General features: G+C 30.0%; 1 protein-coding gene across 4 annotated transcripts in view; it reads left to right on the forward strand.

Moving 5' to 3' along the window:
* Positions 1–22,843, forward strand: part of LOC143063099 (rhomboid-related protein 2-like) — a 33,593-nt gene extending 10,750 nt beyond the window's left edge. For all 4 annotated transcript variants that reach the window (XM_076235059.1, XM_076235058.1, XM_076235060.1 and 1 more), the window contains 9 exons: positions 1,429–1,452; positions 2,798–2,953; positions 3,304–3,462; positions 18,098–18,252; positions 19,240–19,352; positions 20,110–20,210; positions 20,492–20,585; positions 21,396–21,491; positions 22,147–22,843. In XM_076235059.1, coding sequence (XP_076091174.1) covers positions 1,429–1,452; positions 2,798–2,953; positions 3,304–3,462; positions 18,098–18,252; positions 19,240–19,352; positions 20,110–20,210; positions 20,492–20,585; positions 21,396–21,491; positions 22,147–22,319 — 1,071 coding nt within the window. In that variant the 3' untranslated portion in view covers positions 22,320–22,843. The remainder of the gene's footprint in view (positions 1–1,428; positions 1,453–2,797; positions 2,954–3,303; positions 3,463–18,097; positions 18,253–19,239; positions 19,353–20,109; positions 20,211–20,491; positions 20,586–21,395; positions 21,492–22,146) is intronic.
* Positions 22,844–26,230: the final 3,387 nt, after the last annotated feature.

The following is a 26,230-nucleotide window of genomic DNA, read 5'->3' on the forward strand; positions in this document are numbered from 1 at the left end:
CCTTACATCAATTCTAAAAAAGTCAATTTTAATCAAGAAAATTTGTCATTTATATTTTGAAAAGATGATACATGTTATTTTTGACTTAAAAAGTTAAAAGTAGTATTAATTATTCAAAAATTTTGCAAAATCTGGAATTTTCAACGCTTACCTTTGACCAACAAATGAGAGAAATTGAAAAGTACAAATATAAGATGACTTGGCAAAAAGGAAAGAACATATGATCTGCTTTCAAATTCTATACTTGGCATAGCCCCTTGCTGGGTGGGTGTATTGGACTTTATATGCCTAATGTCATGCCAAAACCCTTTTCATCATAATTAGACAAGCATTTAGTGGGATGTTGGAATGTGTATGCATACCTTGATCAAATATGAATGATATTGTATGTAGTAATAATAATGTGTTTCCTATAAGACAGTAAGAATTCAAAGCTGAATAAATAGAGTTATGTGAAACTTTTGTTGATAGCTTGCAGAAACTAGAAGAACCCAAAGGGTAAAAGAAATCGTAAAGGTTGAAGGCATATGATTGGTTGACTGGTTTCCTGTAATTTTAATAACAAGTCCTTGTTCTGACAAAAGATCATAAAATACCTTCAATGTTAAAGAGTTATCTCTCATTTTACCTGATCTCATATTTATGTTTCTCAAATTCATTACTTATGTGTGATTATTCATTTCCTAATGTTCTAACTATAGATTATCTCCAATTTTAAAGAGTTATTTCCCATTTAACATGTACATGTTCTTATAGAGTACCTTAAATGCTAGAGAGTTATCTCCCATTTCCCCTGATTTTTTTTAGAGCATTTTGACTGTATTAATAGACAGAGTAATTTCAATGTTTTAAGAGTCTCCTGCATCTCACCTGTTCTAAAAAAGAAATTTTAATGTTTTAAGAGTTATCTCCCATCTCACCTGTTCTAAAAAAGTATCTTCAGTGTTAAGGAGTTATCTCCCATTAAATTTAAAAAGCATGTTATATTTGTTATTTTTTTTTTAATGTTGAAAATATGCAGAGAAATAATGCTTACATGAATTAATATGCTATTTAAGAGTTCATCATAATTGAGATGATGAATTGGTTATAACTAAGAAATATATCTTTTATTTGAAATTATACCTCTGTACTCAATATATACATGATATATTTGCTGATCAACAAATCTGAATACCATTTAAGCAGCATTTGTAACTTTAATGTGTTCAAGGTCTAAAGACTTTGAAACAATTATAAAGTTAATAATAAATCAGGTTCATCTTACAACTATGTTTCTGCATAAATTAGTGAGGTTTCTTTTTTTGTATTGATATTATAAATCATGACCCCCATACAACTTAATCAAGTATGAAATGTATTTCTCTTCTTTACACATTTTTACTAATAATTATATTTTTATCTTCTTTTTCATTTTGATCACAACAGAGATACAAGCCAATATTTGATCGGGTGAGTAACTTTATTTTTGCCAAATTCTTAAAGGAAGTGAAAATTAGGTTAACTACTTTAATGAGGCTGGACTTGACCAGATATTTACAGATATCATGTGATTGTTTGTTGACATTATTCAAAGTATAACATGATGATTAGTTTCCAAATTGTACCAACTATTGTAGAACGTTTTAAGTTGTCAATCTATCTTTTATATTGTGAAAACTTGTTTTTTTCTCATCATGTGAACAAATTCTTAATATAAAATTCTTTACAATTTGTGTGTTTATCAGAGTATAGAATCAAACTAAAGAAAAATTCACACTGCATTTGGTCTGCCAATTGTCATGTGACATTCAATTCATTCAAGGCTAATCTGTTAAAGGTATTGTTTACGTAAGATTTTTTTTTATTTGGAAAGCTATTTCTTTTTTTTTTGGTATTTTCATTTGTATTTATTGAGTCCACTCAACCAATGTGTCAACAACATAACTTAACATACATGTAGTATAAAATCACTGGAGAGAAAAAAATAAAACCATTAAAATACAGTGAAATCTGTTTTGATTGAACTGCTTTCTCAGACAATCTTTATTGTTTTGATTAGACATTTAATGGTTTACTAAGTTTAAATCACAAAAATGTACTACCTATGTTATAGTCATTAATGTAAGAGGTCAGTTCTAACAGGTTTTACTGTATAGTGAAATACAAGGTTTACTGTGTTTAAAGATGTTTAAAAGTTCATGTAAAGGTTTGCTTTGCTTTTTGGTGTCAAATTATTTTAAAAAAGAAACAAATACTTTAGACCAATACAGATGGTGCGATAAAAAGGTCCTGAAGAACATTATAATCAACCTCTAGTCATTAGTCATAAAAATAATTATAACATTTCAGAATCTCAATAAAAACTCTTTGATTCTGGGTTTCAAAAAAAAATACCCATTTGCCTAAAAATTGGGTCAGTTGAACATCTTTTCCCCTCCCTGTTTTTAATCTCTTGTTTATGTTGATTAAGATATTTAAGCCCATCACCAGGAGTTCATAATCAAGGGGAAGACATTTATACTACAAAAGGAAGAGACCACCATTTTTTTTTAGAAAATAATCCAATTCAAACCGAACTGTGTCATATATGCTTTCAGGCATGTTTAGTCAGGGTACTGTCTGCGAAATTTAAAAACACTTTGTCTCAACACTTGCCAAATTGTACCGAAATTTCACAGGCATCTTCTAGTTGTTAAAAGTTTGAAATATTATAATAGTTCATTCTTCTCATTTGGTTGCTGTATCATTGACATATTCCTTCTTTAGTACAGTAAAGAACAACTGCTGTGTCTTGACAATTTATTTTTTACTTTAGCATGAACCTGATGGCGTACCTCTCAATCTCCTGAAAGAAGAGTTAAAAGATGAAGGGATCACAGATCATATCCCAGAGGCCAGGCTCCATCGTATCCTGGATAGAGCCGATCGGGATGGAGATGAAAGAATTGATTTTGTGGAATTCATGAAAATGGTAAGTACATGTATATATAATGAATGATAAAAGAGCTGAATTGTCAAAAGGTTTGGTTTGATATACCAGTATATCATTAAACAATAATGTAAAAAAATAATATGACAATCCAACTGCTTTTAAGAAAGAATTAACAAACATGATTAAAAAGATACTCATAAGGGACAGAGTTGGTAGGAATGGCTCATATCATTTTTACACTAACTTGGAAGTTGCATTTAACATGTATAATATTGTTAATTTAGTAAATGTCATGCATGGTAAAGGTTATTAAAAGAAATTTCATTTTGGGTTAAAAACAAAATCAGGAGAAGAATCGTATAAGTGATGTGTTATTGTTCTATTTATAGATGACGACAGATGTAACAAAGGAAGAGAGATCAGCATTTCAGAGTGTTATTGGTGCTGCTGTCGCTGATATTTTACCCAAGAGTATGAGGGAAGATTTTCTTGCCAATTACACCTGTAGACCACCACCTATATTTATGATATTTATAAGTTTAGTTGAGGTAATTATCCAGTAGTCAATGAAAAATGTTTTTTTCCGTAGGCAATTTTATTTTTCATTCAGTCAGTGGTTAGAGATAAATTAGACCACATGTGGGTTTACTTTTCTCATGCCATGTCATGCATTTTCAGGTGCTTTTATTAGTAACATTGTGACATTAATTGGTAGCTTTGTTGACAACAGCCCCATTTCGTTTTATTTAATCATGGGTTTTTACAAAAAGCCTTAATAATTTCAGTTTTATTTGATTATGGGTTTTTAAAAATGAAGGAAAAACATAGATGAGAACTTCTCCTTTTTTTGCGCTTGATTTTCAAAATTTCTCTACTGTTCATTTTTAGATTTATGCATATATATTGCTTTAAAGTCAACATGTTAAATTGAATAAGTGTTGGTTTTGTTATCCAATTTTGACTTTATTTTCTACTGTTATCTGCTCTTTGGTTGGGTTGTTGTTATAGGATTTAATAGTGTCCCCCATGAAATGATGTCCCAAGTACAAAATTTCACAGTAATGACCAGTGAAATTTTGTCTAAGACAGAATTTTATTATAAAATATTGTCCACTACTGTGTAAAAGTGTCCCTTGAAAAGATATTCTGTTTTAACCTGTGTTGGATCTGGTTTCATAGTGAAATCATGTCCAAACTGCATAAAAGTCTTGTTGAATACCAAATAATTTTATTTACACAAAATAATAAGACCAACTCAACATTTGTTTTTAAATATACAGTAGGAATCAATGAATTGTTTTAATATTTTTGGATTGACTTTTCTCCTGTGTTTTTTTTTGTCAACATGGATATAAAACATTTCATTGTTTTTAATTTCAAATTGCTTGGCCTTCCTTAATCATGTAAATGATCTTCTTTTATACTACCGGTACATGTATTAAACTCTGGAGGGTAATGTCATTAACCATCACACAAAAAGTCATATAGCTGTTTATATTCACAACTTTCCAATTTGTGTAAACTAAGTTAATTGGTCAAATATGCTGTGCCTCATTTATTTTGAATTCACCCATCTGTGTTGTCTTAATTTTAATTTCAGTTATGATTTATCTTATTGATTAAAACATTTCAATGATTTCTAAAATATTTCCTTTCTTTAGGGACAGAAAAAATTAGCTTCAGTATGAAAAATTGTCCGTTGTTACATATCTTTATAAAACATCCATGAAATTATATCCAAGTACTAGGGACAATTTTTCACTAAAGTAGACACTATTTTATAGTTTACAAATGTGATATTCTGTCCTGTGAACCAAATTTCACAGATGAACTGTGAAATATAGTTCAAGAAGACACAATTTCATGGGACACTTTTTTGGCTTACATTGTCTCTCTGACATATTCACCATTTCCATTCTCAATTTTATTTAGTAAGTTAAATTATCAGGAAAACATAATATTAAGTATAAATCTTGAAAGTGTTAAGGTGAAACAAATTACTATGCAGATTAAATAAGACATCACAAAATATCATCCCACTCATACTCATAAACATGTATTACAACAAAAGTCCCTTTAAATTTAGAAATCATAAGCTTGTACTTTGAAGTTTTAAATTAGCATCAATTCTGAAAAAAAAAGATTAATAAAAGTAAACTGCACTAAAAAAAATACATGTACTTGAATACAAATCATAAAAATCACAAAATATCTACCCACTTAAATATCTTATAAAATAAAGGTCTCTTTATTTCATTAAAAATATAGGATTCCTTCTCATTGAACAGAATGGGGTGCAATTGTAAATGGTAGGAATTCCTCCAAATTCTATACCTGAAACTGTCTTATCATGCAGTCTTAACTCATAGTAAATACCCCTTTACATTAACTGATTGTGCTACTTGCTCTTTGTTTGAAGTAAGCCATAAACTACAAGATAGAAGAACCAATGACAACACCAGTAGTATTAAACACCAACAATCTTGAAGACTGGCATTACAAGTTCAAAAATTAAATAAACGTTCCACATCATTACAAAATTCATCAGAGAGGGTAATATTAGTAGAAAGCAATGTACTTCTGAGTAAAGGGCCTCTGAGAAGATCAATTACATAGCTAGCACTGTCACTATCTATATCAAATGAGGAAAAAAATACTACAAGAGCAGTCTAAAACATTGCATGAAGGAAATGGCAATAAGACAAACATAAAGGCAACAGTTCCTAAAACACTTCACTGAAAATCAAAGATTGAGCCTATTCAAGAATGGGAGTGAAGTCAGGTTCTCATGCAGTTCCTTCTGTATTATTAATGTCTGGTATACTTCAATACCCCTGCTACTAAAGGTGGGGGTACACTGGATTATTTTTGATGAATGAGTTCTAATGTTGCTATTATTTTCAGTCAGTCACACATTTATTTGTTTAGGGGTCGTCCATAATTGTCAACCATTTTCCAAAGTGTACAAAACGTACACTTGGTGGGAGGGGGTTAAAAATCAACATTTTTACCGTACGCTTTTTTTTTTATTTCCGGAATTTATATCGTTTCCGTGAGAAAGTCGATTTATAAAATCGAGAATAGGCTTGGGTGTGTTTCTCTTCTTATTTTATCTTTATTATCTTCACTTGATGATATTGATTTTGATATCATAATTCTACTCAATCTGGATTGAACGATTAAAAGATCATATCATATGAAAACTAAATCTTTCATAAATGTGAACTAGTAAAATTATTTAAACAAAAAGTTTGCAAGCACATTTCTCAGTACCCCAGATTGTCAATTTCACCTGCTTTATTATTGATCGATATCGTGTTACTCTGTTTAATAAACAAAATTGATGGAAACACTAAATTCTTTGAATGTTTTGATTTTGACAAGACGCCATTTTGTGAAAAGATTTTAAACTGGTACTTCGAATAATTTCCTTGTAATGCATTCCAAAATAGTAAACCAGTAAACCGGAAGTAAACTTAGTTTTCTTAGTGTAAGCTTCTTTTAATTAGGAGCACCTCCATATAAAGTTTAACCTTAACTTAAAAATATCCAATATATGTACACGTTACAGTATATATACATAAACGATAATAGTGCCATGAATGGTATATTTACAGGGACCTTTTAAATAGAAATACAGGCGGGAAATTTAAAAACTCAAAATGTTTTTAAAACATTACACTGTTATTGATTGCTGTCTTGAACTCTGATTCCATCAACAACTGTCAGTCCATAATTTACAAATGCAATATAACCATGTATTTCCCTTTCTTTGATTCTAAGCATAATTTATGTGCCCTTTTGTTAATCTTTTGCATGCTCTAGGTGCCTTTTTTGATTAGAGTTACCATCATCAAGTTCCCACTGTGTGATACGGGAAACACTAATCTTTGTACTCTTTATTCTGACAAAACACAAGCATCACAGATAGATGTCATCAAATAAAACAGTCAGATATGTTTTAGTTTTTTTTCAATGCAAATTTCTATATTAAACTAAAATATAATAGACAGGATCTTCTTTTTTGGAAAATGACGCAGTCATTGTTCCATAACTGCCGACCTGAACTTCATTACATCGCTCTGCCTACCGCGCTTGGTTTCGTATTTCCTATTTTCCAAACAAACTGGAATCTGCTTGTGTTATCATTATGCATCATTGTGTAGTATTAAACCAGCCAGGACCCAGTTTACACTGGTTTTTGCTTGTATTCCACTACACTCGAACAAAGTGTTGTAGTTTGACGGGAACCAGTTTTAGAATTTGTAAACTACAAAACGTAATCGGTTATTGTTCATTCCGTTTTGGTGTTTCATACCGACTTATATGGTTTGAATAAGCTTAAGACCATTCAAACATTAATGTGATAGGTATATTAAAGATTGTTTTGCAAAAGGATTGAACTGTTTTACTTTCAAAGTCGTACTATAGGGATATCTGTCATATACGGATTTCCACTCTCACCGGTTAATTTCTTCTTTTACACGTGCTTTGGAAACTTCCTGTTTAGGGAAAACGGTAGTATTTAATTTTCCCAGCATTAGGTTGGCCTTTTGTGTACCCAAGGCAGGTGAAGGAAGTCAAATTAGGAGCGCTGTGATTGGATGTAAGGGTACAATATATTTTTTATTTATCTATGAATAACTGCAGTGTGTATATTTACAATATAAATTTTAAAACCTATTGAAATATTTTCTAGAGAATTATTCGAAAAGACTTGCAAAATTTCATAAATTTGGTGCAAAATGACGGTGGGCATGGATAACATAAACAAGCTCCGTTGGAAGTTGGTCATGATACTATTTTGCTTTAATTTTTAAAACAGAGTAATAAAGTACTAACACAACATATAACTGTTTTATCCAGGTTTTTATCTTAAAAAGTGGTAAATTTAGAAAATGTTAACATTGTCGCCTATGGCAGAATAAATAGTACCGTTTTCCCTATACTGAAGATAGCAAGGGAAATCAAAGTCACTCAAACTTCAATTCTTTTATACTATTTTGAAGCTTTTGATTAGTACATTTGATTTTTATCACAAAGAATAGAAATTTTTCACTGAGAACAATACTGTGTTGAGAAAAGTGCTGAGTCATCATGATAGGTCAAATTGATTGGTAATGATATAAAACTTTATTCTAGGATGTCAATATTAACTATATTGTGTAAAATGCACCATATTATAGTTCTTTTGTATTTGATTTCACCTTTCGCAATGATTTTTTCAATTGGAAACACCAGAATTCAAGTCGCGACAAATATTTTTTACTGAAATGTTTGCCTTTTTTGCTGCGTAATTCCCTAAATGTATAACTTGAGTATTTCTGTAAACATAATCTATTAAAATGGGAAATTGTCTGGTTTAGTTTGTACTGTTTATGGAAGTAGGCAATATTTGGTCACATTGAAAGCATTTTCAGTGTTAGAATTTTTCATCTAAGAAAAAAAGAGGCCCACTTGAGGCTAAATTTACATAGAATTTATACTCTCCTGTGTAAAGAATTGTTCACATTCTTGATAATGCATGCAGCAAATATTTCAAAAGTGCTTCATTTTGTAGTTTCTTTCTTTTATTATATCAGACATAAATAATTTTTCATTTCCTACTGTTTGAAAGGACTTTTGTTGGAAATTAATACTCCCAAGGGACATAATTCAGCTTTTTCATTGATTAATACAGGCAACAAAGGCAACTTTACAGCTGAGTAGTTTGCATATTTAATGTTTCAAGTGTCTAATATCTTTGTTTTCATCATCTCAAGACAGAATAATAGATTTTATAACAAGCTCTAAAAATTTCAACCACAATATGGCATATACTAAAGCATGGAATGGAGATTAGTATGAAAAATCTTGAATTTGTGCATTTCTTGTAAATTTTTGATAAAATGAATACAAATTGAATGGAACTGTCCATTTTATCTGTTTAAATGGAACTATTTATCATTCTTTTTAAATAAGATAAGATATGATTAGATACAGGTTGTTTATTAAGGCTTTTCTGAAAGAAGTAGAGAATGAGGTAAACCAGCATGTAGGGGTGGGGACATAAAATGATCTATGTTTCTTTAAGTACTGGGGTCATACAAGTATTTATTATAGCCAAGGTTTTCACAATAGCCCAGTATTGCATTAATAATGTCATAAGAATTCTTTATATCTTTATGTCACAGTATACTGAAGATAGCAAGGGAAATCAAAGTCACTCAAACTTCAATTCTTTTATACTATTTTGAAGCTTTTGATTAGTACATTTGATTTTTATCACAAAGAATAGAAATTTTTCACTGAGAACAATACTGTGTTGAGAAAAGTGCTGAGTCATCATGATAGGTCAAATTGATTGGTAATGATATAAAACTTTATTCTAGGATGTCAATATTAACTATATTGTGTAAAATGCACCATATTATAGTTCTTTTGTATTTGATTTCACCTTTCGCAATGATTTTTTCAATTGGAAACACCAGAATTCAAGTCGCGACAAATATTTTTTACTGAAATGTTTGCCTTTTTTGCTGCGTAATTCCCTAAATGTATAACTTGAGTATTTCTGTAAACATAATCTATTAAAATGGGAAATTGTCTGGTTTAGTTTGTACTGTTTATGGAAGTAGGCAATATTTGGTCACATTGAAAGCATTTTCAGTGTTAGAATTTTTCATCTAAGAAAAAAAGAGGCCCACTTGAGGCTAAATTTACATAGAATTTATACTCTCCTGTGTAAAGAATTGTTCACATTCTTGATAATGCATGCAGCAAATATTTCAAAAGTGCTTCATTTTGTAGTTTCTTTCTTTTATTATATCAGACATAAATAATTTTTCATTTCCTACTGTTTGAAAGGACTTTTGTTGGAAATTAATACTCCCAAGGGACATAATTCAGCTTTTTCATTGATTAATACAGGCAACAAAGGCAACTTTACAGCTGAGTAGTTTGCATATTTAATGTTTCAAGTGTCTAATATCTTTGTTTTCATCATCTCAAGACAGAATAATAGATTTTATAACAAGCTCTAAAAATTTCAACCACAATATGGCATATACTAAAGCATGGAATGGAGATTAGTATGAAAAATCTTGAATTTGTGCATTTCTTGTAAATTTTTGATAAAATGAATACAAATTGAATGGAACTGTCCATTTTATCTGTTTAAATGGAACTATTTATCATTCTTTTTAAATAAGATAAGATATGATTAGATACAGGTTGTTTATTAAGGCTTTTCTGAAAGAAGTAGAGAATGAGGTAAACCAGCATGTAGGGGTGGGGACATAAAATGATCTATGTTTCTTTAAGTACTGGGGTCATACAAGTATTTATTATAGCCAAGGTTTTCACAATAGCCCAGTATTGCATTAATAATGTCATAAGAATTCTTTATATCTTTATGTCACAGTATACTGAAGATAGCAAGGGAAATCAAAGTCACTCAAACTTCAATTCTTTTATACTATTTTGAAGCTTTTGATTAGTACATTTGATTTTTATCACAAAGAATAGAAATTTTTCACTGAGAACAATACTGTGTTGAGAAAAGTGCTGAGTCATCATGATAGGTCAAATTGATTGGTAATGATATAAAACTTTATTCTAGGATGTCAATATTAACTATATTGTGTAAAATGCACCATATTATAGTTCTTTTGTATTTGATTTCACCTTTCGCAATGATTTTTTCAATTGGAAACACCAGAATTCAAGTCGCGACAAATATTTTTTACTGAAATGTTTGCCTTTTTTGCTGCGTAATTCCCTAAATGTATAACTTGAGTATTTCTGTAAACATAATCTATTAAAATGGGAAATTGTCTGGTTTAGTTTGTACTGTTTATGGAAGTAGGCAATATTTGGTCACATTGAAAGCATTTTCAGTGTTAGAATTTTTCATCTAAGAAAAAAAGAGGCCCACTTGAGGCTAAATTTACATAGAATTTATACTCTCCTGTGTAAAGAATTGTTCACATTCTTGATAATGCATGCAGCAAATATTTCAAAAGTGCTTCATTTTGTAGTTTCTTTCTTTTATTATATCAGACATAAATAATTTTTCATTTCCTACTGTTTGAAAGGACTTTTGTTGGAAATTAATACTCCCAAGGGACATAATTCAGCTTTTTCATTGATTAATACAGGCAACAAAGGCAACTTTACAGCTGAGTAGTTTGCATATTTAATGTTTCAAGTGTCTAATATCTTTGTTTTCATCATCTCAAGACAGAATAATAGATTTTATAACAAGCTCTAAAAATTTCAACCACAATATGGCATATACTAAAGCATGGAATGGAGATTAGTATGAAAAATCTTGAATTTGTGCATTTCTTGTAAATTTTTGATAAAATGAATACAAATTGAATGGAACTGTCCATTTTATCTGTTTAAATGGAACTATTTATCATTCTTTTTAAATAAGATAAGATATGATTAGATACAGGTTGTTTATTAAGGCTTTTCTGAAAGAAGTAGAGAATGAGGTAAACCAGCATGTAGGGGTGGGGACATAAAATGATCTATGTTTCTTTAAGTACTGGGGTCATACAAGTATTTATTATAGCCAAGGTTTTCACAATAGCCCAGTATTGCATTAATAATGTCATAAGAATTCTTTATATCTTTATGTCACAGTATACTGAAGATAGCAAGGGAAATCAAAGTCACTCAAACTTCAATTCTTTTATACTATTTTGAAGCTTTTGATTAGTACATTTGATTTTTATCACAAAGAATAGAAATTTTTCACTGAGAACAATACTGTGTTGAGAAAAGTGCTGAGTCATCATGATAGGTCAAATTGATTGGTAATGATATAAAACTTTATTCTAGGATGTCAATATTAACTATATTGTGTAAAATGCACCATATTATAGTTCTTTTGTATTTGATTTCACCTTTCGCAATGATTTTTTCAATTGGAAACACCAGAATTCAAGTCGCGACAAATATTTTTTACTGAAATGTTTGCCTTTTTTGCTGCGTAATTCCCTAAATGTATAACTTGAGTATTTCTGTAAACATAATCTATTAAAATGGGAAATTGTCTGGTTTAGTTTGTACTGTTTATGGAAGTAGGCAATATTTGGTCACATTGAAAGCATTTTCAGTGTTAGAATTTTTCATCTAAGAAAAAAAGAGGCCCACTTGAGGCTAAATTTACATAGAATTTATACTCTCCTGTGTAAAGAATTGTTCACATTCTTGATAATGCATGCAGCAAATATTTCAAAAGTGCTTCATTTTGTAGTTTCTTTCTTTTATTATATCAGACATAAATAATTTTTCATTTCCTACTGTTTGAAAGGACTTTTGTTGGAAATTAATACTCCCAAGGGACATAATTCAGCTTTTTCATTGATTAATACAGGCAACAAAGGCAACTTTACAGCTGAGTAGTTTGCATATTTAATGTTTCAAGTGTCTAATATCTTTGTTTTCATCATCTCAAGACAGAATAATAGATTTTATAACAAGCTCTAAAAATTTCAACCACAATATGGCATATACTAAAGCATGGAATGGAGATTAGTATGAAAAATCTTGAATTTGTGCATTTCTTGTAAATTTTTGATAAAATGAATACAAATTGAATGGAACTGTCCATTTTATCTGTTTAAATGGAACTATTTATCATTCTTTTTAAATAAGATAAGATATGATTAGATACAGGTTGTTTATTAAGGCTTTTCTGAAAGAAGTAGAGAATGAGGTAAACCAGCATGTAGGGGTGGGGACATAAAATGATCTATGTTTCTTTAAGTACTGGGGTCATACAAGTATTTATTATAGCCAAGGTTTTCACAATAGCCCAGTATTGCATTAATAATGTCATAAGAATTCTTTATATCTTTATGTCACAGTATACTGAAGATAGCAAGGGAAATCAAAGTCACTCAAACTTCAATTCTTTTATACTATTTTGAAGCTTTTGATTAGTACATTTGATTTTTATCACAAAGAATAGAAATTTTTCACTGAGAACAATACTGTGTTGAGAAAAGTGCTGAGTCATCATGATAGGTCAAATTGATTGGTAATGATATAAAACTTTATTCTAGGATGTCAATATTAACTATATTGTGTAAAATGCACCATATTATAGTTCTTTTGTATTTGATTTCACCTTTCGCAATGATTTTTTCAATTGGAAACACCAGAATTCAAGTCGCGACAAATATTTTTTACTGAAATGTTTGCCTTTTTTGCTGCGTAATTCCCTAAATGTATAACTTGAGTATTTCTGTAAACATAATCTATTAAAATGGGAAATTGTCTGGTTTAGTTTGTACTGTTTATGGAAGTAGGCAATATTTGGTCACATTGAAAGCATTTTCAGTGTTAGAATTTTTCATCTAAGAAAAAAAGAGGCCCACTTGAGGCTAAATTTACATAGAATTTATACTCTCCTGTGTAAAGAATTGTTCACATTCTTGATAATGCATGCAGCAAATATTTCAAAAGTGCTTCATTTTGTAGTTTCTTTCTTTTATTATATCAGACATAAATAATTTTTCATTTCCTACTGTTTGAAAGGACTTTTGTTGGAAATTAATACTCCCAAGGGACATAATTCAGCTTTTTCATTGATTAATACAGGCAACAAAGGCAACTTTACAGCTGAGTAGTTTGCATATTTAATGTTTCAAGTGTCTAATATCTTTGTTTTCATCATCTCAAGACAGAATAATAGATTTTATAACAAGCTCTAAAAATTTCAACCACAATATGGCATATACTAAAGCATGGAATGGAGATTAGTATGAAAAATCTTGAATTTGTGCATTTCTTGTAAATTTTTGATAAAATGAATACAAATTGAATGGAACTGTCCATTTTATCTGTTTAAATGGAACTATTTATCATTCTTTTTAAATAAGATAAGATATGATTAGATACAGGTTGTTTATTAAGGCTTTTCTGAAAGAAGTAGAGAATGAGGTAAACCAGCATGTAGGGGTGGGGACATAAAATGATCTATGTTTCTTTAAGTACTGGGGTCATACAAGTATTTATTATAGCCAAGGTTTTCACAATAGCCCAGTATTGCATTAATAATGTCATAAGAATTCTTTATATCTTTATGTCACAGTATAGGGAAAACGGTAGTATTTAATTTTCCCAGCATTAGGTTGGCCTTTTGTGTACCCAAGGCAGGTGAAGGAAGTCAAATTAGGAGCGCTGTGATTGGATGTAAGGGTACAATATATTTTTTATTTATCTATGAATAACTGCAGTGTGTATATTTACAATATAAATTTTAAAACCTATTGAAATATTTTCTAGAGAATTATTCGAAAAGACTTGCAAAATTTCATAAATTTGGTGCAAAATGACGGTGGGCATGGATAACATAAACAAGCTCCGTTGGAAGTTGGTCATGATACTATTTTGCTTTAATTTTTAAAACAGAGTAATAAAGTACTAACACAACATATAACTGTTTTATCCAGGTTTTTATCTTAAAAAGTGGTAAATTTAGAAAATGTTAACATTGTCGCCTATGGCAGAATAAATAGTACCGTTTTCCCTATACTGAAGATAGCAAGGGAAATCAAAGTCACTCAAACTTCAATTCTTTTATACTATTTTGAAGCTTTTGATTAGTACATTTGATTTTTATCACAAAGAATAGAAATTTTTCACTGAGAACAATACTGTGTTGAGAAAAGTGCTGAGTCATCATGATAGGTCAAATTGATTGGTAATGATATAAAACTTTATTCTAGGATGTCAATATTAACTATATTGTGTAAAATGCACCATATTATAGTTCTTTTGTATTTGATTTCACCTTTCGCAATGATTTTTTCAATTGGAAACACCAGAATTCAAGTCGCGACAAATATTTTTTACTGAAATGTTTGCCTTTTTTGCTGCGTAATTCCCTAAATGTATAACTTGAGTATTTCTGTAAACATAATCTATTAAAATGGGAAATTGTCTGGTTTAGTTTGTACTGTTTATGGAAGTAGGCAATATTTGGTCACATTGAAAGCATTTTCAGTGTTAGAATTTTTCATCTAAGAAAAAAAGAGGCCCACTTGAGGCTAAATTTACATAGAATTTATACTCTCCTGTGTAAAGAATTGTTCACATTCTTGATAATGCATGCAGCAAATATTTCAAAAGTGCTTCATTTTGTAGTTTCTTTCTTTTATTATATCAGACATAAATAATTTTTCATTTCCTACTGTTTGAAAGGACTTTTGTTGGAAATTAATACTCCCAAGGGACATAATTCAGCTTTTTCATTGATTAATACAGGCAACAAAGGCAACTTTACAGCTGAGTAGTTTGCATATTTAATGTTTCAAGTGTCTAATATCTTTGTTTTCATCATCTCAAGACAGAATAATAGATTTTATAACAAGCTCTAAAAATTTCAACCACAATATGGCATATACTAAAGCATGGAATGGAGATTAGTATGAAAAATCTTGAATTTGTGCATTTCTTGTAAATTTTTGATAAAATGAATACAAATTGAATGGAACTGTCCATTTTATCTGTTTAAATGGAACTATTTATCATTCTTTTTAAATAAGATAAGATATGATTAGATACAGGTTGTTTATTAAGGCTTTTCTGAAAGAAGTAGAGAATGAGGTAAACCAGCATGTAGGGGTGGGGACATAAAATGATCTATGTTTCTTTAAGTACTGGGGTCATACAAGTATTTATTATAGCCAAGGTTTTCACAATAGCCCAGTATTGCATTAATAATGTCATAAGAATTCTTTATATCTTTATGTCACAGTATAGGGAAAACGGTAGTATTTAATTTTCCCAGCATTAGGTTGGCCTTTTGTGTACCCAAGGCAGGTGAAGGAAGTCAAATTAGGAGCGCTGTGATTGGATGTAAGGGTACAATATATTTTTTATTTATCTATGAATAACTGCAGTGTGTATATTTACAATATAAATTTTAAAACCTATTGAAATATTTTCTAGAGAATTATTCGAAAAGACTTGCAAAATTTCATAAATTTGGTGCAAAATGACGGTGGGCATGGATAACATAAACAAGCTCCGTTGGAAGTTGGTCATGATACTATTTTGCTTTAATTTTTAAAACAGAGTAATAAAGTACTAACACAACATATAACTGTTTTATCCAGGTTTTTATCTTAAAAAGTGGTAAATTTAGAAAATGTTAACATTGTCGCCTATGGCAGAATAAATAGTACCGTTTTCCCTTTAATCGCAAGTTTTAAAATTGTTTTTGAGTGAATTAAACTTATTTTAACAATCATGAAGCGTTCCAGAATCATTTTAAAGCAGTTTCTTCTTCTCTTTGATGATGGAAAATAGGTTTTCTCAAGAAAATACCGCAAACGATCGCAGAGGAATTGAAACGTACAAGTCAAGTCGGCACCTGGTTAAATTTGCATCTAGTCAAATCGGCACCTATTCGACGTCAATTCGGCATCCAATAATATTTGATATAATATTTTCTATTCAATTAATTAATTACTGTTACCAAGTACATAGTGAATATGTTGTTGTGTATTTTGGTAAACCACGAAACGAAAGTGGATATGTAGTGTATAAAGGTAAACAACGAAGCCCTTACCAAAGCTGTTGTTTTAACAATTAGACAATTTGTGTAATTGTAAAAACAAGTCAATTATTAAAATAAAATGGAAAACTACGATTCCCTTTCAATAAATCAAACTTTCATGCCAAATAATTAGCAAATTTAAGGTGTTTGTTTTTCAGTAAAGTTTAAACAGCATTAAACCAACAATCCTGTAAAATGCTCAACTGGTTAAAATAATGCAGAAAAATACACAATATCTCATGTATTAGTCCAAATAATTATGACGTCTGGCAAGGCTATTTTATCATTTTTCTGGGACGCCTTCCTACGACGTTCAGGTGCCAATTTAACTAGGTGCCAGTTTGACTAGAATTCTTTGACAAATGTTTGAAACTATCTGAGTTTCATTAGACCTTTGATAGCAGTAACAAAAAGATTATTTACTTAATATTTTGTGGGAGAAGGGGGTTCAGACTGTGTGGCATCAGGTCTGTTTGTGCCCAATACATTTTCGCACCCTACACGTTCGCACATTCACACTCTACTCATTCACGCCCAATTTTAATTCAAATTCAAGTTGAATAATTGGATAATTATGGTTGTTGCTTAAAATTGCTTTGGTGTAAATACTGAATGTATTTATAGCTTGGTATGAGTAAAACATTGAAGATTTTAAAGGAAAAAACACAAAAGATAATTGTTTTTAACAGCTTGGTCCCATTGATCTGAAACAACGAAACAATAAAACATAGAAACCAAAATATAGCAATCCACTAATATAACCAAAACATGATAAAATTTATTCAACACGCAGAAACAAACATAGTCAGAATCTCACTTCATTTTGAAACAAGTCAATGAAACAAGTTATAGCAATACACTAACCAAAACATGATTAAGAGTTATTCAACACAAAATAAAACGTTGACAAAATACCACTTTATTTAGAAAGGATTATTATTATTTTTAGCAATACCTTATCCAAAACATAATTAAGATTTATTCAACACAAAAAAAAAATTGCTGTCTCACTTTATTTTGAGACAATGACAACAATTATACGAAAACACTTGCTTACATAGTTATTAAACACAAAACCAATTAAGATTGGGTGCGAACATGTAGGGTGTGAAAGTGAAAGGGGTGAAAATGAGTGGGCGCAAACGTGAATGGAAGCGAACGGACTCAGATTCAGACTATGTACCAGTGAGAAATATACAAGCCTTTCTACGGTATTTATTTGTACAATTCAGCTAGTCTTGACCTATTCATTTGTCTTAAAAAAAAACAGCCAGTTGTCACCTTCACTTCACACACACACATATACGAATATCAATTATATGCTTACGATACATGTTGCATTGTTAAACTAATTACGGTATGTGAAAATCAAGACTTGCATAAAAACTATCCCAATATTAGAGACAGTGGCGTCATTTTTCTTCAGAGCTTTCAGCTCTTTGATTATTAAGAATGACTGATTCTTCTCTTGAAATCTGAAAATGGTTGATGTACACTTTTTGAGGGAGGGTGGGGGGTCTGAAAAAGTGTACGTTTTGTACACTTTGGAAAATGGTTGACAATTATGGATGACCCCTTAATATGAAGTACATTATTTCACTATACTGGTATATATATTTTAGATCATAATATTTGCTGTGTATGCCGCTGAGTTATCGGACACAACAACACCAGTTACAGCTACCTCAGGGGTACCACTGTACAGTCCGTTACTCTATAAACCAAAGAGACGTTATGAGGCTTGGAGATATATAACTTATATGTTTATACATCAAGGGTATGTTATTATTATTTATATTCTTATCTCTCTGTTACCTACAGAGGTAGTATAAAGGTAGGAAAGAAGGGATCAGATAATGAAATCATTACAAAATCAGTACATGTAGTAGATTTAACAAAAAGCCAAGGAACACTGTTTTAAGGTGGTACCCAACACTTTCACTAAAATTAATTTGGCTCGTTTAATTTTCATAAAATTTTGACAAAGTATTTACTTTGACCCTTTAACCAAAATATATAAATATCAAAATTTTGAACCAACCATTTTATCAGAAAAATTACACTGGTTATATAGCAGATTGACAAACACCAATTTTGATCATTGAGAAGCTTAATATTCCCTTTACAACACAACGTTATTAAAACGTTTGGCTGATTTTACAGAGTTATCTCCCTGTAGTGTTAGGTACCACCTTAATGGCATCTCAATAAGTCTCAGTGTAACCATCAACAAAGCTAACAAATCACTATAAGTTCAACAAAGCTAACAAATCACTATAAGTTCAACACAGCTAACAAATCACTATAAGTTCAACACAGCTAACAAATCACTATAAGTTCAACCCAGCTAACAAATCACTTTAAGTTCAACACAGCTAACAAATCACTATAAGCTCAACACAGCTAACAAATCACTATAAGTTCAACACAGCGCTAACAAATCACTATAAGTTCAACACAGCTAACAAATCACTATAAGTTCAACACAGCTAACAAATCACTATAAGTTCAACACAGCTAACAAATCACTATAAGTTCAACACAGCTAACAAATCACTATAAGTTCAACACAGCCTCTTGCACAAATTTGAACAGAATGCATTACTAGATGTTCATAACTCTACATCTGTGATATGAAGCATAAAGAGAAAAACAATGACTTTTAAATAAAAATGGCTGAATTAATTCATTTACAATGATGATTATATAACATTTAATATAGATTTATTGCTGATATTTGAAAATATGTTATTGTTTATTTCAGATACATGCACATCATATTTAACCTGATATTCCAGCTGTTATTAGGTTTACCATTAGAACTGGTACATAAATGGTGGAGAGTTCTATTAATTTATGTATTAGGAGTTATAGCTGGTACGTGTTTTAAACATGTAGACAACAAAAATAACAATACACTTTATTTGGAAACACTCAGACACATATTTACATGTGTAACAAAATAAAATATACATATGTTTGCACCTGTCCTAAGTCAGGAATCTGATGTACAGTTGTTGTCGTTTGTTAAAGTAATTTATATATGTTTCTCGTTTCTCGTTTTTTTAAATTTTATATAGATTAGACCGTTGGTTTTCCCGTTTGAATGTTTTTACACTAGTAATTTTAGGGCCTTTATAGTTTGTTGTGCGGTGTGAGCCAAGGCTCCGTGTTGAAGGCCGTACATTGATCTATAATGGTTTACTTTTTTAAAATTGTTATTTGGATGGAGAGTTGTCTCATTGGCACTCACACCACATCTTTTTATATCTATATAGTCATATTTATGGTTCTACAAAACAATGTTAACAACAGTAATCTATTTAATCTCATAAAAATCAAGAAAGAAAAAATTAATCAGGGCAACAACAATAAAAATGAGGGAATTAAATCAACTTAAAAAGGAGCAATATCAAGCACGTCACCAGGTTAGGCATCTCTTGCTATTCATGTATTACCAACAATACATTCCAAATTCTGAAAAGAACACAATTAACAAAGTCATATTATGAAATGTGTAAATGTTGTTTTAGGATCACTTGCCCATTCTGTTACATGGTTAAATGTAATTTCCAGCTCACTTGCCACTTCTGTAATGCAGTTACATGTTAAAAATGTTTATCCCTACTTTCAGGATCCCTTGCCCATTCTGTAACAGATGTAGATGTAGCTCTAGCTGGAGCCAGTGGTGGATGTTATGCTCTTATTGGTGCTCATATAGCCTCTGTTATAGTTGTAAGTACAGATTAGTTATAAAGTGTAGAATTGCCTGGTAAATCGCTCAGTGTTTTGGTCCTTGGAACAATGGGGATTCTATCTTTATCCCTTAAGTGAAGCTAATGTGATGATTCAGAAATATAGCATTAATCAACTTATTATACTATAATATTAATGAATAAAAGATATCTTATGAAGAAAAAAATAACATTAATTTAAGGAATATTGTGATGCTAATAAGTCTCAGATGTATTAATATTTTTATAGTGAATTGTCATGATTGTTTGATTATTTTTCAGAATTGGAAAGAAATGAATTACCAGTGTACTGAAGGGTCATTACTGAGGTTTCTGTGCAGTGCACCTATACGACTAACAGTGCTTCTTGTTTTGTGTAAGTAACTATAAAGCATACATGTCTTACGTACTGACTGATGATTTTATGAAAGACACAACTCAATTTGGACTCAGTGCAATCATTTTATATAAATGCTTTACACATCTTCATAACCTTCTGTATCTGTAATATATGTGAAAAAATATATATGGAGACAAAGGAGTACAAAATACATGACAATACAAAAATGTGTAGTGTGAAAAGATATAATAAAATTGAGAATGGAAATGGGGAATGTGCCAAAGAGACAACAACCCCACCATAGAAAAAAAACAACAGCAGAAGGTCACCAACAGGTCTTCAATGTAGCGAAAAAATTCCCGCACCCAGAGGCGTCCTTCAGCTGGCCCCTAAACAAATATATACTAGTTCAGTGATAATGAACGCCATACTAATTTCCAAATTGTACACAAGAAACTAAAATTAAAATAATACAAGACTAACAAAGGCCAGAGGCTCCTGACTTGGGACAGGCGCAAAAATGCGGCGGGGTTAAACATGTTTGTGAGATCTCAACCCTCCCCCTATACCTCTAGCCAATGTAGAAAAGTAAACGCATAACAATACGCACATTAAAAATCAGTATCTCTTTGTTCTTTAACAATAAAGAATTGAGAATGGAATTACAGAATGAGTCAAAGAGACAAGAACCCGATAACAGAGCAGAAAACCACCTATATACATTATACCGTACAGCTAACTGAAAAAAACAGAGTAATGAGTTTGCAATAGATTTTTTTTTATAGAAATAGTGGTATTTCTCAAATATTTAGTTTTATATAATACTATGCTAATTTGACCTTTCAGCTGTAGGAGATACAGGTCTTGCTATCTACAGAAGATACTTTGAAGAAGAAGTAACAAAAGTTGGTATATCAGCTCACATAGGAGGAATGATTGCAGGTATAAACATGGAAGATTTACACATAACAAAATGTTTAAATGCAGTCATTATTTTATCCAACCAAATGCATATTTTATTTCTCTTATTAAAATATTCATCCCAAAATATACATCATAAAAATTATGTACCAATGATTTTCCGCAAACACAAAACTGAAAAAAGCTGAATGCCACCTAATTTTATGTCCACCTTTTGTATAAGGTAAAATTTAAGCAAGATGCATAGTTATGGCAATGACACCCGTTTTAACATTGTATGAATATGTAATAAAAAAAAGATTCAAAGGGGACAATCAATATTTATAAATTGTATAAAGAAACAGGACGCCATTGCTGACAGAAATAAATTGTTATGGTTACAAGAAAAAAAAAAGGAAGAAGCAGTAGACACTAGTTCTCAGAGAGGAAAAAGAGCAATCTTAAGCCCACTAAAGAAGTATCAGTAACTAGTCGTTGGTTCTGTTTAATATGCACTCTCCAGCTTCAGTTACAACCTTTTAAGACATATATATCTTGTTAATGTCAGTGATACCTCAATAGCAAAGACAGGCAGAAAAAATTGTGAAAAATGGAGAAAATCTGGTGTCATTTGTGATTTAAGTAATTTTTTCATTAAAAATTCTGCAAATGTGTAAAGAGTTTATTTCTATTTCAGGTTTACTACTTGGAATACCTATCCTGAAAAATGTGAACATCTTAACCTGGGAGAAAACCCTTGGCTACGTTACTCTATCAATATACCTCTGTTTTGTTGGGTTTTCCATGATTTTCAATGGAGTTTATGAAGGCTACCCAGAAACAGATTGGTCAAAATGCTGTCCATCGTAAACATTGTCACGCTCATTCAGAAAAATGCTTTCCAAGAATACTGCATAATGAATTAGTTTTAAGGTTTTAAAAAATTTTAAAGAGTTTACCTGGTAATGTTACATACAAGTTTGGGGATGCACCTCATGGTTTGGCTGAGAATTCTAAGTGTTATAAGTTAAAAGATCTGAAAACTTTCTTTTTTTTTTTTTTGAAAATTTGTAACAATATTTCGTCATTGTCAATTTCAGGTGAAGATATATTTTTTGCCTTCCAAGTTGTACAAATTAATAATATGAATTCATTCAGTTAAATTCATTACTTGGCTGTATAATTTAAAATCTAGCTAATTTAAGAATTAGTAAAAACTTGTATAAAGTGAACATGAATAACAAAAAGAAGTAATGGAGTTTTTTTATCAGGACAGAAATATTTTTAATATTTTTTTAAATCTGTATGAAATAAACAAAACCATTGTTAGGAGTAGGCAAAAGACCTTTTTTTTAATAGTTTTTTTATGCAATATTAAACTATGTATATCTAAATTATGACTATTTATTTGTACAATCAAAACTTACATTTTATGTAATGTGCCATTATTCAGTAAAAAGGGTTGTGAATATATGTATATATATATTTATATATAACTATATGCCAAAAGAATTATAAAACAAATATTATTTTAGATACACCGTTATTGTTCAGTAAAAAATTATGTGCCTTTTGACACTAATTTGTGGAAAATGATTAATTGAAAAATATACATCATGTGTCTATTTTGGAATGTTCAGATTGAAGATGGCAAATTTCTTAAATTCTTATAGAAATAACCTGTTTTCCAGCTGTTGGCATTATGGGCAGGTTTTGTTATCTTAATTCTCCAAACCTGGCTTTAGAACAACCTCAAATTTTTTAGAATGGAAATGTTATTTTTAGTTGATATTTGCAGTTAATTTCCTTGCCTCAGGAAATTAGAAATGTTAAGTTAGTTGATTCGCATATTGCGAACACAAAAATAATTAAGTTTTACTATATATTAATATATTTATATAGGATGGTTATTGTTATTTTTACAATTTTGCTAAATATTTCTCTTGCTGATTTATTGATCTTGAGATATAAAACTATTTCAATTAAAAAAAACAAAATGTTTACATTCTTATTTTCTAATATACAGTTTTCAAGTATAACATCAAGTCCTGAACATACCATTGTATATTTATTTATTGTGAGCCACTTAGATTTTTTATTTTATATATTTTTAAGCATAAATATTTTATATATTGGGAGCACTTGGGCAACACTATGACAGATTATTATAAAAAAGTTGTTATTGTATAAATTGAATTTTATAATGAATATACATCATTTGTATTAGATATGCTTTTGTGTGTCCCATTTATATATGCCATAGCAGTTTTAATAGGAAAAATTAGATAGATGCTTTGGTATTCAGACATTGTTTTAGAAATAAGTGGTAGCTAGAATTAGTATTTTTTTTTAGATACTTGAAATATATATTGAAATCATTGATGATAACGAATTTAACCCATTAATTTTTCTTAGTCCTCAAATATGCCAGGTTGCAATACATAGAAATAGTTTTGGCACTATTATAATTCTAATTGATTCTTTTATTCTTTTAAATTTTTAATTGATATATGTTTGTAACTCAATTTATTTTACCTCATGTATTTTACATTTTATAGTAGACCTTTGAAACATGCATATGGCAAGAAATGTAAAAATTATTTAGAAAAAAATGGCAACCTGGCAGTGTACACATTTTTCTCCCTTCGTAGAGTTGTACATATGAACAGGTTGTTGTCATAATTGCTTTATTGTAGGGACAATTCTCATAAAATTTGATAAATGATGGTTGTTTTAGAAGATAACCATTCAGAAATGGAGAAAAAATTAATTTTTTTATATAATTAAAGTAAAACCACTTTCTTTCTTCCCTATGTATGTTTGAAAGCAGATGATTTCAAAGTGTTTTTAACAGATTATGTGATATAAAAACATGACATTCCTTTTACATATACTACTATATTTTTTTTATAGTTGTCACTTTTATGTTATCGAACAAATATATATTTTAAACATTATAATGCTAATTCAGCTGTTTTCTGTGAATGGATTTTTTTTATCAATGGCTAATGGTTCCTGTAAAATCCTCTAAGTAGGCCTTACATGAGTTATTCCTGTCTTTTTAAATATAGCAGTCACAACAAAAAGCCAATGAGAATTGAATATTGCATACCTGTGCATTATTTTTTTAATACTCTACTTTTACTCAGACTGTCTAGAATGACTATTATCAATGAAAAAATTAAGACTGAAAATATTGACTTGTACACAAATGTACTGAATTCCTTTGGGTCACATTGTTTGTAAACATAGTCTTTAGAGGAGTTGATGTATCAAAATAAAGACGACTTCCCTAGGGTCAGATATCTAATTGTTTTAAGATTGTCACTCAACTTCTTTGTTAAATTTGTCTTTGATTTTACTGTTATATAAATAAAATTATTTTATATATATATATATTATATACATATGTACTTTTTATATAGTTCAGCCTTTCATATAAGTTATAATTGTACGTTATATATCAATAAGACAGCTTCCCAACAAAGCACAAGCCACAAAAGTTCATCACACCTACGAAGTCCATTTTCCCAGTAACGTACGGAAATAGCCGATGTATGTATTTGTTCTACTACCAATTTAAATGTTCAAGTTTCATCAATTTATTAGATTGTTGAGCAAAGGAAGATGAAAACTATCATAAAGTATTAGTAGAACAAAGTAAAATCACAAAAATACTATTCAAAACAAAAGTCCCTAATTAAATGGCAAAATCAAAAGCTCAAACACATCAAACGAATGAATAACAACTGTCGTATTCCTCACTTGGTGCATTCATTTTCTTATGTAGAAAATGGTGGATTAAACCTGGTTTTATAGCTAACTAAACCTCTCACATGTATAACAGTCACATCAAATTCTATTATATTGACAGCAATGTGTGTACAAAACAACATGAGATTTTGATAACATACTAAAAACACAAAAGGTTTGAAAGAAAAACAACAACACTGTCTGTCACATGAGTGATTTTGTTTTCATTATTAAAACTTTAGTGATAGATTAGTTCTGAAACAAGGAGGACAGATAGGAATTCCCGCTAGTTTATTTGGCTAAAATACAGTACTTTGTCAATAATATGTGGATAATGGGTATTTATTGTTCAGACAGCAATCTAATAACTTGTATAACCTATATGTAATGATCAGCACGTTCTTAACATATAAATTGGAATATTATACATACAATGATTTTTTTTTAATTGACAATATGTAAGCAAAAACTTATTCAAAACTATAGTATTGCATCTTTATATTATAAATTGTGTTTTAAAATTGTTTTTGGAAGGCACTTTCTATTATCTAGATATTGAGATCATATTAAAATGAGGGTTTGTCAGCCTCTGGAAATTTTTAAGCAATATAGTTATTGAATTATCTATAATAATGCTATTTTCGTAGCTAGTTTAAAAATGTCTATTATTGATTAAACTATTATACCCGACAGATACTTCTAAATCACAACTTTTTGCACTTTAACAGTTTAACCAACATAAATATTCGTATGACCTCACTTTTTCCAATTGCATAAACACTTTTTGCTATTTGATCACATACAAAAAAATCCCTAAGTTGACTGTATTCCGTAAAATTTTAAGGTTTGTTTTGAAGTATTTTGCAACTACGAAGGCAGTACTGGTTCTGCCCTCAATTTTATCAACAACAAAAAAACAAGTACAACTTTAAAATGGTACATGTTGTGCGATTGCTGTATTTTAAAGTGTTCCAAACGTTTCCCCACATGTTTTAGTTCTTACAAGTGGCGTTGATAAATACATGTCA

The sequence above is a fragment of the Mytilus galloprovincialis genome, chromosome 2, assembly GCF_965363235.1.
Source record: "Mytilus galloprovincialis chromosome 2, xbMytGall1.hap1.1, whole genome shotgun sequence".
In the NCBI taxonomy this organism is placed as follows: Eukaryota; Metazoa; Mollusca; class Bivalvia; order Mytilida; family Mytilidae; genus Mytilus; species Mytilus galloprovincialis.